This window comes from Bubalus bubalis, chromosome 4 (assembly GCF_019923935.1).
Source record: "Bubalus bubalis isolate 160015118507 breed Murrah chromosome 4, NDDB_SH_1, whole genome shotgun sequence".
Classification (NCBI taxonomy): Eukaryota; Metazoa; Chordata; class Mammalia; order Artiodactyla; family Bovidae; genus Bubalus; species Bubalus bubalis.
This window is the reverse complement of record NC_059160.1, coordinates 17,548,280-17,563,370: the sequence shown is the minus strand read 5'-3', so window position 1 is coordinate 17,563,370 and position 15,091 is coordinate 17,548,280. Positions and strand designations below refer to the sequence as shown.

The 15,091-nt window shown below is 44.0% G+C and overlaps 3 protein-coding genes across 4 annotated transcripts in view; 2 read left to right on the top strand and 1 right to left on the bottom strand.

Moving 5' to 3' along the window:
* LOC102406613 (antigen WC1.1-like) overlaps window positions 1-1,685 on the top strand; it is a 42,539-nt gene extending 40,854 nt beyond the window's left edge. The window contains 1 exon segment of the mRNA XM_045165276.1: window positions 1,400-1,685. Within this exon segment, the coding sequence (XP_045021211.1) occupies window positions 1,400-1,545 (146 nt within the window). The 3' untranslated portion in view covers window positions 1,546-1,685.
* The window catches only part of LOC102402808 (antigen WC1.1), a gene marked incomplete in the record, with an annotated part of 1,152,186 nt that overhangs the window by 433,600 nt on the left and 703,495 nt on the right, over window positions 1-15,091 (bottom strand).
* Window positions 14,073-15,091, top strand: part of LOC123465666 (antigen WC1.1-like) — a 61,150-nt gene continuing 60,131 nt past the window's right edge. For both annotated transcript variants that reach the window (XM_045165271.1, XM_045165270.1), the window contains exon 1: window positions 14,073-14,206. In XM_045165271.1, coding sequence (XP_045021206.1) covers window positions 14,134-14,206 — 73 coding nt within the window. In that variant the 5' untranslated portion in view covers window positions 14,073-14,133. The remainder of the gene's footprint in view (window positions 14,207-15,091) is intronic.

Below are 15,091 nucleotides of genomic sequence, written 5' to 3'. Positions count from 1 at the left end.
GCTCAACTGGAATTCTATCACTGCCAGGAGCAGGAGCTCCGGCCATGGCAAAGGTCATGAGGAAGGAGGCTCGGCACACGCAAAGACGGGATCGAGCCTCAGGAGTCCCGCTGGAAATTCTTGAGCATCTACCCCCAAACCAGAGTCTGCCTACTTTCGGCTTTGTGCTCTCACCTACACCTCTGACTTTACGGGGGCTGTCCCCCACTACCTCTCTCTGAAAAAAGAGTTAGCTTACAGCTCCAGTTAATAATTCCTGGGTGTGACAGTGTTTCAACCTACAAACTCCTTTGGAAATCCTCTAGCCTGCCTGAACAGGTTTTTCCGGCCACATGTGATTGTTCAGAGCCTCCCAACTGTGAGAGGCAGGAGATGTTCTAAACTGTCTAAACACAGATTCCTTTGAGTAGTTAAAAGATTGATTAGAAATTGTATTGGTGAAGGGTTTTTCACTTGTTGGGCCAATGTTTGCTGCTAAGTCCCCATACTCCTTACCTACTGTGTCCTTGGCAGTGTATTGATTGATATAATGAGTGTATAGAAATGTAAAATTCAGCTTTGTCCAATGCTTTTTTGGAGGCTGGTGCCTGACTTTGGAATAATCACCTTTAGAGAAAGATAAGTTTCTTAAAATGTTAACAGGCCTCCTGGCCAGAAGATGATGTAATTTACCTGAACTTTTGCATATGATAAGTTTGAAAGCCTGGCTTAGATTAGGACCAGGAACTGCTGTCCTTGCATGACTCCACCCCTTCCCCCATTATCCTCTATGCACAACTTTAGGTATAAAAACTACTTCGGAAAATAAAGTGCGGGCCTTGTTCACTGAAACTTGGTCTCCCCATGTCGCTCTCTCTCAAATTCTGGCTGAGTCTCCATCTGGAGCGCAGAACCCGCCATGCTTGCTAATTATGCCTGGGCTTCTAAGATCTGACCGGGGAGGCCTCAGTGTCTCCTCTCCTTCGGGAGAACGGAAGGACGCCTGCGGCCTACACAAGTGGTGCAAACTTCTTGTCTTGAAGTTTTATTGGTCTCCCGCGTAAACCAAGCTACTCAGCCTCTTTTCTCCACTGAATTTTCCTACTGAGCTATCCTCATTCTATTACTCTTTATATCTTTAATTAATATCTAATTGAAGCTATTGTATCCTTACCCTCGCCGACGCCGTCCCTGCTTCGAACTCCCTGGATCAGCCGGGGCTGGACCCCGGCAACATGGACCAGATCTGAGAGGACAGCCTGGACCCATCCTCACTGTAGCTGGTGTGAAATAGTCTGAGCCTCCCGCCCACACCTGGGTCCCAGGGATGCTCTGTCATCATCACTTGTTTAACAGGCTTCCAACACACTGTCCAGTTCCTTTCTCTCAGTTCTAATTATGCTTCTCTTTGCTCTTTCAGGCTCTTCTCTAAACGTCTCTAGAAAGGAAGCTGATCCTGGGGAAGGAGAACAGAGCCCCTGCCTACTCCAGGGGGAGAAAGGGGACCCTGGGTATGATGATGTTGAACTCAGTGTCCCGGGAACATCCACAGTGGCTTTCCTGTGATGTTGTATTAAATACAAGATGATGCCTCAGATATTCTGCTGCTGCTGCTAAGTCACTTCAGTGGTGTCTGATTCTGTGTGACCCCAAGATGGCAGCCCACCAGGCTCCCCCATCCCTGGGATTCTCCAGGCAAGAACACTGGAGTGGGTTGCCATTTCCTTCTCCAATGCATGAAAGTGAAAAGTGAAAGGGAAGTCACTCAGTCATGTTAGGCTCTTCGTGACCCCATGGACTGCAGCCTACCAGGCTCCTCCGTCCATGAGATTTTCCAAGTAAGAGTACTGGAGTGGGGTGCCATTGCCTTCTCCTCAGATATTCTTTGCCTGTATTTCAATAGAGGCTGACCTGTGATGGTGTTATATGGAAATTGCTCAAAATGAAATATTCTGATTAAAGTAACTTTTTCTTTTGCTTTGTTAATAATTACCAAGTTCCATGTCAAATGCTTTTAGATGGTTGGTCCGCAAACACCATTTTCCTCAAAGGAAATACACGATGAGTGCACTGCCCTATTTTCTCACCTTCTTCAAAGGCTAATGAGACTTTGCCTGGGATCACAAATGCTCCAGGTCACTCTTACTTAGAAAAAGCATCTAAACTTGGTCCACATTCACACTCTCCTTCCTAGCAAGATGAATTTGCTGACCAGAAAATATAGTCAGAACCTTAAAGAGTTATTTTATTTGGTGGGAATGCTTAGGACTCTAAGCCCTGGAGACAGTATCTCGGTAGCTCTGAGAAAACTGCTCCAAGCAGGCAGGAAGGGAAGTCAGGTTATATAGAAGTTTGCAACAAAGGGAGAGGCAGTCTGAACATCAAAGATCAGGTACCAAGTTAAGGAATTTAGTGTTCTGTTTCTGGGAAGATGCAAGCCTCTGGACTCACTTGATTCAATCCTTCCGTATGCAGCTCAGCTATCTGGGGCCAACCCTGTTTCCTTGCTCCCCTTAAGGAGTGGCAGATGGCTGCTTCTTGCTTTCCCCAGCTCCTCAGCAATCACCATGGGGGGTGGCAGCATCCCCTGGATCAGCTTTGGGAGCCCTCATTCACAACTGGAGGCCAGAAATCATTGATGTCTGTGACATTTCTTGTTTATTGATATGGCAGGAGATATTTTTATTTCACAAACTCACGAAAAAAACCCAATCCTGAACATTCCTGTATGTTCTCCTTGAGATGTCACATCACCTGTTTTAACCTGTTCTTGGTCACCAGACTTGGATGTGAGTTTCAAAGTTGGAGTTTGCTCTTCAGAGAAAAGGGATACAGTTTTCCTTAACCTGCCTAAGTGCTCACGGGCCAGTTAAAACTCTAACTCTACCTAACTACCTCTCCCTTTTTCATCTCTCATTCCCTAGGTTACTTTATCTTTTTATTTCTCAAGCAGATATAGACGCCTCCTTGCTCTCTCCCATGTCTAGTCGGTTATCAAATCCTTATGAATCCATTCTTTCCATATCTTCGTACTTTTTCTTAAGGACATTACCATTTCTTGTCTGTCCAATTATCTATCCTTCTGAGTGAATTATATCAGCTCATATCTCTCTCCAATTGATGGATAGCAAATTGTTGCTCACCCACACCCTGTATTCATGTGGGACAAGAGGGCAAGAATGTGGAGACCTAGGCAGAGGGGATCCAGAAGAAGGGATATAGATGGGAAGATCAAGTACGTTTGTCTATTTATGTTTCAAAGATGTGGATGGAGTGATCTGATATGATTGAATTCTTAAAAGAAGTTCAGTTCAGTTCAGTCTCTCAGTCGTGTCCGACTCTTTGTGACCCCATGGACTGCAGCATGCCAGGTTTCCCTGTTTATCACCAACTCCCAGAGCTTACTCAAACTCATGTCCATTGAGTCAGTGATGCCATCCAAACACCTCATCCTCTGTAGTCCCCTTTTCCTCCCACCTTCAATCTTTCCCAGCATCAGGGTCTTTTCCAATGAGTCAGTTCTTCCCATCAGGTGGCCAAAGTATTGGAATTTCAGCTTTAGCATCAGTCCTTCCAAAGAACATTCAGGACTGATTTCCTTTAGGATGGACTGGTTGAATCTCCTTGCTGTCCAGGGACTCTCAAGAGTCTTCTCCAACACCACACTTCAAAAGTATTAATACATCGGCACTCAGCTTTCTTTATAGTCCAACTCTCACATCCATACATGTCTACTGGAAAAACCATAGCCTTGACTAGACGGACCTTTGTTGGCAAAGCAATGTTTCTGCTTTTTAATATGCTCTCTAGGTTGGTCATAGCTTTTCTTCCAAGGAGCAAATGTCTGCCGGGGACCAGCCCCGGCTGATCCAGAGTATTCGAAGGAGAGACGGCTAGGCGAGGGTCAGGGAATAACTGCTTAATTACACTTTAATTAAGGATACAAAGAGTAATAGAATAAGGATAGCTCAGTGAGGAAATTCAGTGGAGAAAAGCGGCTGAAATAAGGATAGCTCAGTAGGAAAATTCAGTGGAGAAAAGCGGCTGAAATAAGGATAGCTCAGTAGGAAAATTCAGTGGAGAAAAGAAGCTGAGTGGCTTGGTTTACGCAGAAAATCAATATAACCCGTGACACCAGGTTAGCTCTGACCACGGAGGCCGCAGGCGCCCTCTCGAATAGCGGAAGGTGCCCCACCTTAGACACCTTCTCGAGTGGGTCTTAGAAGCCCAGGCAAATAAATGGTCGCAGAGGACATCCACGCTCCAGATGGACGCTCAGCCGGAAGTTAAAGGGAAGAATGACATGGGGAGACCAAGTTTCAGTGAACAAGGCCCGCACTTTATTTTCCAAAGTAGTTTTTATACCTTAAGTTATGCATAGAGGATAATGGGGGAAGGGGTAGATCTTTTAATTTCATGGCTGCAATCACCATCTGCAGTGATTTTTGAGCCCCCCAAAATAAAGTCAGCCACTGTTTCCCCATCTATTTCCCATAAAAGTGATGGGACCAGAAGCCATGATCTTAGTTTTCTGAATGTTGAGCTTTAAGCCAACTTTTTCACTCTCCTCTTTCCCTTTCATCAAGAGGCTCTTTAGTTCTTCCTCGCTTTCTGCCATAAGGGTGGTGTCATCTGTATATCTGAGGTGATTGATATTTCTCCCAGCAATCTTGATTCCAGCTTGTGCTTCATCCAGTCCAGCATTTCTCATGATGTACTCTGCATATAAGTTAAATGAGCAAGGTGACAATATACAGCCTTGACATACTCCTGTCTGGATTTGGAACCAGGCTGTTGTTCCATGTCCAGTTCTAACTGTTGCTTCTTGACCTGCATATAGATTTCTCAGGAAGCAAGTCAGGTTTTCTGATATTCCCATCTCTTGATGAATTAAATCTAGAACTTAAATAAAGAATTTCAGGCTAATAGGCTTCTCTGAAAACACACTGTTTCAAGATTGCTTTAATCTGGTTACTACTGAAAATGTAAATGTGATACTGCTGTGATTCTTCAGGGTAGAGAGAGCTGTCATGTAGGAGTGGCCAAGTATTACATTTCACAACACCCCCCTGCCCCCAATTCCACTGTGGACATGTGGAGAGGCTGCTGAACTAATATAAGACCTGAGAGTGATGGCCTGGTTGTAAGCTGAACCCACCCAGTCTCTGGCTGATGGCTCTGCATGGTGTCCAGTGCTCAGATCTACAGTCACACTTGTAGTCTTCATAGTTCTAGGCTGTGCTTGGGGATGGGAAGATACCCAGGACTTCTCCCAGGGCAGCTCACCATTGGGAAGTATTCACCATTGGGAAGTAATGAAATAAATGACATATGATGAAAGAAATAAAGTATACCCACCAAGAAGCTCAGTGAACTCCAAAAAAACACAGATAAACAATCAAATTCAGGTAAAGAATATGTGAACAAAATAAGATTAAAAATTATTTATTATAATTATTGTTATTGTTTTTAATGTTTGGCTTTACTGGGTCTTTGTTGCTGCACATGGACTTTCTCTAGTTGCGGCAAGCAGGCACTACTTCTCTTTGTGGACAGCAGGCTTCTCTATGCGGGGGCTTCTCTTGTTTGGAGCACAGGCTCTAGGAGCTCAGGCTTCAGTACTTGCAGAATGCAGGTTCCTGTTTGTGGTTTGTGGGTCCTAGAGCATGGGCTCAGCATTTGTTGTGCACGGGCTCTGAGTCACTCCACAGAAATAAATTCAGTTTTTTTTTTTTTTTAAAGAGACAGAAATCATAAAAAAAGGAAGCAAACAGGGAGTTTGCTGTTGGTTTAGTGGTTAGGATTCGATCCTTTCACTGCTGTGCCTGGATTCAATTCTGGTCAGAGAACTGAGATCCCTGAAGCTGTGCAATGAGGCAGAAAAAGAGAAGGAATCAAGCAGAAATTCTTTTTAAGATTACAATGAATGAAATGCAACAAAATGGAAAATGCTACAGAAAGCATCAGCAATAGCAGGAGAATCTTTGAGGCAGAAGACAAGAAAATTGAAACTAACCAGCCAGAGGACAAAGAAGAAAAAAGAATGAAAAAAGCATGAAAGAACCTGTGTGAACTATGGGATAACATTCACAGTAACAACCTGCACATTATTGGAGTCCCAGAAGGAGAAGAGAGGGAGAAAGGGATAGAGATTGTACTTAAAGAAATAATACCAGATAAGTTCCACATCTGATAAGATTTATTTTTTTTTTATTTTTTAGACATCCAAGTTCATGTAGCTAATAGGTCACTCCTCAGAGTTCATTCAAAATGATTGTCTCCAAGACACATTATTTGTAATCAACACAAAGAGAGAATTTTAGAAGCATCAAGATAAAAGCAAATGCTCACACACAAAAAAATCTCTGAAGAACCTTAAGAATATGAGCAGACTTCTCAGAAGAAAGCTGACAAGCCAAGAGAGAAAGGGATGGTATATTCAAACTGATGAAAAAAAAAAACCTGCAAACCAAGAATACTTTTCTCAGGAAGGTTGTCTTTCAGAAATGAAGATGCGTTACAAACTTTCCCCCAAAACTAACAGTTGAGGGAGTTCACCAACAGAGTTTTGTCTTACAAGATTGCTTAGGGGAGTTCTTAGGTCTCCCACATTGCAGGCAGATGCTTTAACCTCTGAGCCACCAGGGAAACCCAAATGAAGGATACTAATTATTATATTAAAGAAGTGAAAATATACAGCAGACGTGTAAATGTAAATATGTAATGCAATTCCGAATATTCTAACACTGAGCATGGTAGTGTGCTAACCAGTTAGCTCTAGTTTACGGGGAGCATTAAAGTAACTATAGAGAAAAATATTTTGTTAGTGATATACAATATAAATACAGATAAATTCTGACATCAAAAGCAGAAAGTATAGGAGAGGATCAAAAGGTAGAGCTTTTGTATGTGATTTAAATTAATTTGTTATCAGTAAAATATAGACTATTGTGTCTTTAAGATATTTTATGTGAGCCATGTAACAAAAATGTAAAAACCTACAGTAGATTCACAAAAAGTAGAGAGAGAAAAATCAAAGCACATCATTATCCAAAACGATCAGTTCACAGTTCTAACTGTTGTACAGAAAAGTCAAGTTATCGTGGTCTCTGCAGCATCCTTCAGTATCAGCCCCAGAGGACCTTCCTTTTACAAAGTGAAAGTCTAATTAGTCTGTTTGTTATTTTAAGCCAAAGAACTCTATCTGCACCTCATCTCCTTCCTTATGTCATATAGATGGTGTGGCTGTGCTTTTTTAATTGCAAATTTTCTTCTTGTGATGTTCCTGTGTGGTTTTAATTGAAAAACTGCCAAGTGATAAATCATCCAAATACCCTGTCTCCTCTGTTGGGTCTGATTAAGACTTAGTAAGAAGCCACATGTGAGTGTGTTGTGGTTTGTCTTGTGTATCCTTAGAGATAGAGGTTTGCAGTGTTTGTTGTGATGTATCTGGTGGTGATATGCACCTTCTTTTTTGAAAATCAAATTTTGGCCTGTTAATTGCTGAAAACATTTATCTTTAAAACAAAAATGTCAATTAGCTAAATAATGTCCCCCAAAATAGTTCTTCATAGTTAAGATAATTTCTCTTAAATATCTAGCATAGTGCCATTCAATCATTCAGTAAACCTTAGATGAGCATCTATTAACTTATAGAGAGTGGAAATACAGAGCTTATACTCAGGTACAGGCCTCACTCCAATCCTGGGCCCTGGCAGGGCCTCAGCAGATGCCTGTAGCCTATAGGAGCTTTGAGTAGCATGTCCAGATGGGGAAGGATTTGATGATAAGGAAAAGAGAATCTATTCACAGACTTTAAGATGTTAAAGAAGGAGCACATTTTGCTATATTTCCAATGTTCTTAGGCTGGTCCTCAGACTGGACTCAGATGCACCAATGCTCCATGTGCAATAGAGCATCAGGTCATGGAGTTCAAGTCTGAGCAACCACTCAGCCTTTGAACTCTGAGTGCCATTCCAGTGGCACTAATCTTGGATGTAAGTGGCTTAAGAATGACCACCCACAAGAACTCAATAGCTCTGGAGTTGGCAATTACATCAACTCTGAACAGAGGTGGATTAATCATGAAGCTAACAAAGCTTCACCTTCACAGCCTCTCCTAACTCCTGCCCCTTCCAAGTCCTGTGAGGGGAGCCCTAGGGCTGTGCTCATAAGAATATAGGTTTTGAATGTGCCATTTTCTTGAGTTGAGGGGAAAAATTCAGTAAAATTATTTCTTAACCAAAGGTGAAGTAGTTAATTATCTGCATGGAGCACTAAACTCAGGAATCAGATGTGTTCAGGAAATCAAAAAAAAACTTACGGGGCTTAGAAATACATGCTGCCTTTTCATTAGTATAGGATTGGTAGAAGGCAAAAACAGGATCAAAGATGATGGATAGGCTAACTCAGAGTAAAGAAGAGCTGTTTAAGGATGAATGTCAAGATGCCAAGAGACAAATTCGGGAGACTGAGCCTGACTGTCAGCACAGAGTGATGTAAAGGGAACAGGAGATGCACCAGGGGCGGGCGCTCTTAAACAGGACTTAGATCTAGGTGTTGGTCAATCAGAAATGGCGACTGAGAAACAACCAAGCCCAACAGAGGAAGCAAGGTGAGATCAGAGGGAGTAGCTTAAGACGAAGACACAGAAGGAAGAGGAGATCTAGGAAAGGACCTGCTTCATGTGACAGGTTCTGTCTTCAAGTCTTCTTTCTCCTTGGTATCCATCAGAAGAGACTCTGTTCTGCTGCTGGAAAAAGTGACCCCCAAATCTCAGGGGCAACACACACACACACACATACACACACACACACACATATACAAATGAACACATACTTATGTACTCATAATCAGACACACACATACACACACACTCATCACAACCTACAGACGTCTGTGGTCTGTGAGGCTCTCGCACGTGCACCATCTGGAACATGCAGCTTCTGGGGCAGGAAAAAGAGAGAGACTAGAGAGTCACACTTGGGCTTTTCCTGCCTCCACTCAGAAGTGACACAGGTGCCACCGCCCACGTTTCATTGGCCACAATGAGGCACCGGGGAGTAGAAATACAGCTATTTGAGTATTACTGTCTATCCACGTCCTTCAGTGGAACTCCTGAGAGCAGTGCTGTCAGTTTTTTCTCTCCTTGGAGAAGCTTCTGAGGTACAGCTTTGTGCAGAGATTGAACGTGATCTGACCCTCTCAGAGTGGGATTTGAAGGCATTTTCTATCTGGCTCCTTTGGTGTGTCTCTGACTCCTTACTCCACTTCAGCTTGTTCGAATGGGATTAATCAGATTTGTGTCTCCCCTGCCCTTCTTCCTTCCCCACTCAGTATCACTAACTGCAGGGTGATATTTGTTAAGCTCTTTCTATGTGTCTTTACTTGACCTTATGGAGGCATTGAAGAACAAGACACAATACTTGCTCCCAAAAAACACCACTTAGAGACAAAAAGAAAGTTTTTACAGATTAATAGACACAGCAGTAATTCTGAACTGGAAGAATTAGAAAGCGTTCACAGAAGTGACAACTCTGTGCTTTTAAAAATAAAGGAAGTTATACATATTTTCTTTCTGTAGTGGGCTTGAAAATGTGTCCTCTAGATTCAAATATGCATAAATGTAATATTCGCTATTTTTATAACTGATTTCATCTCGTGCAGTAGCAAGGGGTGTTTACATGGACTGAAAGTTCCGTGAAGTTAGCATAGACTCTCCCATTTAAAATTTGTCCCCCAAGTTAGCTTGGATTTATGTTAATAATTATCTTGTCAAATCCAGTTCAAGCTCCCTGCTAAGACTGCTTTTCCTCTATTTCAGGAAGCATCTTCTTGTTTCTCCTCCCACAGATGGTGTCTGGGGTGGGAGGGCTTCTTCCTTTCCAACGGCAGCAGGGAAGGGCCCTTGGTCGGCTTGCTCACCACTTAGAATATGCTTGTCTTTGATTTAGTAGCTTTGATCTGCGCTGGTTTCTGGGTATTTGATGTTGCACTATGGAGGAATGAATGAGGCCAATTCAGTGCCATACTCTTTGTTTGATGTTGCCAGTAATATACTGTAAAGGGTTGAAAAGATATGATGGGTTGGACCTCAGTCAGCTCATGACCAGCTCATGACCAAGCTCATCACATGCCCTTGTGTAGAAGTTGTCTTTAGTAAAGAAGCCTTTACAAATCTTGGTCCAGCCATGCAAGGAACACGGATGGTGAGGTGGGTCACCAGTACTTTGGTGTAACAGCTCAATTGATTGTTTCCTTTGAGGGTCATATAGTTCTTTTTTAATTCAAAAATAATTTTGTATATTAGTCCCTCTGATTGGTCCCAAAAATGTCCCTCTACCAAGGATATTTAATTATTAACTTTCCTAGCAAAGAGATTGCTGAACCTCTGAAACCTCCATATTTTATGGTGATTTGGGAATAATAATGCTACATATTGTATTGCTTTACAATCCATAAGACTGAATAAACAGTTAGTCTAAGTTAAAGAACAGGATTGTTCCTGCTCTTTACTTCTGCACTTCTAATTCAATAAAGAGCTGTTAAACTAAAATTTTTTATAACAAAATTTCTTCCTGTTACAGTTATGTGTGGTTTGAACTGAAAATACGCCAAATGGTAAATATATAAACATCCGGACCACATGGCCATATCTGATTAAGACCAGAATAGGAAGCTTCATGGTGTTCACCTGTCAGTGTGCTGAGGTTTGTCTTCTTTATCTTCAGATACATAAAGACGCAGTGTTTATACATGTTTAGAACTGGCTCTCTCAGCACTGCTCTTGGAATGGGGCTAGCCTTGTTTCTGGTATTTCAATTTACTGCATTCATTGTAGAAAAGTGTAGAAGTTAACCAATACATAGCTTATACCATTTAATCATATTGAAATATCATTACAAGTGACACAACTTGCATTGTGCTGTTAAGTCCTCACATCAAGTTAAATTATATCTCAAAAGATTTCTTTGGATTGAAATGATTTGTGTAAAATACCTGGCTGATATTCATTCATTCAGGTATACAATAGACATCATTTAGGATTTTTAATTAACAGGCATCGGGGATAAGGAGGTGAATTAGACACAGAACTTTACCAAGTCTATTTATAAAGTAAAATTAGCAAGTAAACAACTTAATTCATGAAGTTCACAGTTGATAAGGTCGAGGTTCATGAGCAGTAGAACCTCTCTCTGGGGCACAGAGAGAAGGGGCGATGTGTGGAAGACTCACAACTCTGGCCCCAATCACCATCACAGCATGTGGTTCCTGGGAGAGTTCTGACAGCTCCAGTCAAGGCTCCAGGTAACAGAATTAAATTCCTGTTCTAGAGTCCTGGGATTCCTGGGATGGGATGGACAGAGGGGCCCTAATATTGCTTCTCCGCAAAGATGATGTACTATTGTTGACTAGTTATATCTCTTACTAATGCCAACTCATTTAATTCTAACCAAAACTCTGTCATCTATACACAAGTATAACTCTTCTTTTACAGACAAAGCCACTATACAGAGAGTGTAAGGATCCTGTTCAAGGTCATACACACGGTATGTGACTGAGCTCTGAGTCAGGCAGGCAGACTGGTTCCTGAGCCTGTTCTGACCCCTGAAGTTCACGTGAACAAGTTTAGTGTCCTCCCTAAAGCTTTCCTCCTTGAAATCTTGGATGAGATGGGACACTGAGATTTCCTTATGTGTCAGAGAAGATAAACCTTCATCAGAGGGTGAGTTGGTCCATGTTGACCTGCATCCCCAGCTCTGGGGTAGAGGGTGTTGTCTGGACACAGCCTGCCAGCCCTGGGTTAACCCCTCCTTCCAGCCCACTCCATCCTTGTAACAGGGTATGGAGTTCATAACAGTATTTCACTTGTGAGATCTCAATCCTGAGGTGAGACCATGTGTACCTGGTTCACTAAACACATCCCTGTGTCATCCTGTGGGAGGAATGACTGGACTCCAGGAAGCACGTCCTGTGTTCTAGGTGTTTGTCTGGTGGTTTCTGGTGATGGTGCAGACTGTAACTGGGTAAGGAATGGTGACTCTGGGACCCAGGGGGAGTACAGCATCGACTCTAGTGACTGAGCAGATCCTGTTCCTACTCCAGTCCCTGAGTTTATATTCTGATTTTGATATTTATAATCACTTGTTATCACCACTGTTTTAAGCATCCAGAGGAGATGGGGTTCATGTACAGATGGAGGCTTGGAAGTCAGAGGAATACAGGGCAAATAAGTGACTATTGTAAAATAATGGATTAATATTAGCATATTTAGAGGGAGAAAAGCATATGTTCAATTGAACTTTCTCCGTTTTCATTTACCTGAGTCTCAAGGACAGAGAAGCTATGTCTGCTGACCAGGATGAGGTGTTCTCCCAGTGGGGATGTGACAGAGCTGCGGACTGGTCCACAGCTGCCCTCAGGTGTGGGAGGGGAAGGGTGTGAAGCCGTTTCTGAGCTCTGGTGGGGACTCTGGGGCATGTGTGTCACAGGTGGGTCCTTCCCACATTTGTGCTGAAATGATGAGAGTCAGGGTGACGGGTCCTCAGGGTGGGTTTGTGTGGACCACAGAGGGGCATCATGGGAATCTTGAGCCTGAGGGAGTATGAGGAATGAAGGCAGTATGTTAGTGACCTTGAATTTCAATGGGGGAGCTCTATCTTGCATCACTTATGGCCCTACTCAATCTCTATACTCATCCCCGGGCTACTTTCTGGGAAGCATCTGGGAGCTTCTCTGATCAGTGGAAACAGAACAAGGCAGCAATGGCCACACTGGACATCAGTCCCTTCTGCTTGGCTCTGTGCACCCAATCTACCTGGGCTTCCATTCTTGCTGCCACCTTTCCTCTTAGACTCAGAAGAGGTTCTGTTTTCTGCTTCACTCGCCTCTTCTTTGCCCCTTGCATGCAGCCACTGTGCAGCAGAATACTTTCTATTTATCCTTCTGTCTGGGGGCAGTTGCTTTAAATTATATTTTACATCTTCTTTAGTTATGGCTTATAATACAAGGGTGTTCTGAATCTTATAAAACCAAACTCTCAATATGCAAAGAGGGACAGTGTGAAGTTTAGAAAACCCAAATCTTTCTAAGTTATATATTTTCTTCTCTTAGATCCCCAAATCCTATTTTGGCAGGCTAGAGTTGAATGATAACTTCTACTTTCTCTTTGTTTCCTGTAACAGCAATCTCTTTCTTTCTTGAAGCATCATTTGTTGACTAGCTGAGAGGGATATTTCACATAAAATTAATGAAATAAAGGGAAAGGGACTTAGCATGTCTGAAAATCCCTTATAGGGCTTCCCAGGTGGCTCAGCAATAAAGAACCTGCCTGCTAATGCAGGAGACACAGGAGACGTGGGTTCAATGCCTGGGTTGAGACGATCCCCTCAAGAAGGAAATGGCAACCCAGTCCAGTATTCTTGCCTAGGAAATCCTGTGGACAGAGGATCCTGGCAGATTACAATTCAGGGGTCGCAAAAAGTAGGACACAACTGAGCATACATGCACCTTCTCTGGGACCCAATCTCCGGATCATTCTGCGAGGAGAAGACCTGCAATCTCATCCACTCAACTTAATGGTTCCCTCCCCACCTTCTCCACGGTCACCTGTGAATTCCTGAAATCCTTGTCCTCATTTTCTGCTGGCCCAAGAAATGTTCTTGTGCTTGAAGCTTTCTTGTAGTACTCTGCTTGATCCTGAGCTCAGTGCTGGGGAAGATCAATGCTTGATACCACCAAAGTTATTCTCCGTGGTCCGGTGATTTCCACAACCTGACCCTGCAAGATTTTACAGTTCTTGGGGATTGGCCAAGGTAATCAGAGGAAAGAATGGTACTCATGGTTTTTGACGCGACTTTTCTACTCCAGCCCTGGTCAGGGGGCCCGGCTCTCAGGACCACGGAAGCAGGAGGTCAAAGGACCGTGTTGCTCATATAAGGAGATGTTGAACATTCAGAAGCTCATTGGTGTCTGAGCTGCAGAAAGTGGCAGATGCAGCCTCCGATAGTGCCTGAAATGGTGAGAGGTGTCGCTATTGGCTCCCAGGAGGGAGGGTGTAAGGGGTGGTCTATATAGACCCCGGTCGGCACCCTGACGCCTCCTCACAGGCTGATCCTGCAGCTGGGACTGTGACCTTGAGGACGTGGGGTCAGGATGGCTCTGGGCAGACACCTCTCCCTGTGGGGATTCTGCGTCCTCCTCCTCGGCACCGTGGTGGGTGGTCAAGGTAAGAGCTGCCCCTCTGCCTTGGGTCCACACCAGGCAGTGCATGCCTTGGTGAAGGGAAAGGTGTCTGTAGCTGTGGAGCTGAACCTCAGTGTTTTTGACCAAAAAGGGGCCACGCTGACTGTGAATACTTGTCCGTCTCCTGTGGGGGGTCCACTGCTAGTTGTGGCAGATTTTAGAGAGCAGTGAGGTTTGCTCTGGACCGAGCTGGGTCAGCCTGAGTCCCCTCCACTCCCTCAGGGAGCTTCTAGGGCCCAGTGGCTCCCAGTGTGTGGAAGCTCCAGCTACTGACCTCAGCTGGGACTCTGGGCTGTTCCCACATGCTCCACGTGCCTGGTGTTTGAGCACTGCCCCTGGGTCCCCATGTTTCCTGTGTGTATGCTCCTGTAGGCTCTGTGTTTGTGTTTGTGTGTGTGTGTGTGAGGGTGAGGAGTGTGTGTGTGTGTGTGAGCGGGTGAGTGAGGAGTGTGTGAGGTTGTGTGTGTGTGGAGTGTGTATGTGTGTGTGATTGTGAGGCATGTGTAAGGGTGTGTGAGGAGTGTGTGAGGGTGTGTGTGTGTGAGGAGTGAGTGAGGAGTTTGTGTGTGTATGTGTGTGTGTGTGTGTGTGTGGAGTGGGAGTGTATGAGGAGTTTGTGTATATGTGTGTGTGTGAGGAGTGTGTGGATCCTGTCTCTGTGAGAGGAACAGAGCTGATCAGCAGGGACTGAGTCCATTGGTCTGTGAAGCACACAGGGTCCCACAGGGCTGGGTGTCTTGGCCACTGCATGTAACCAGATCAGAGATAATGGTGCACCTGCCTGCCTCTCTCTGGCTCCTCTCTCCCCATCCCCCAGGCTCCCCGCTGCTTGTTGCTGTGTCTGCCCAGCACTGGGCTCTGTGAGACG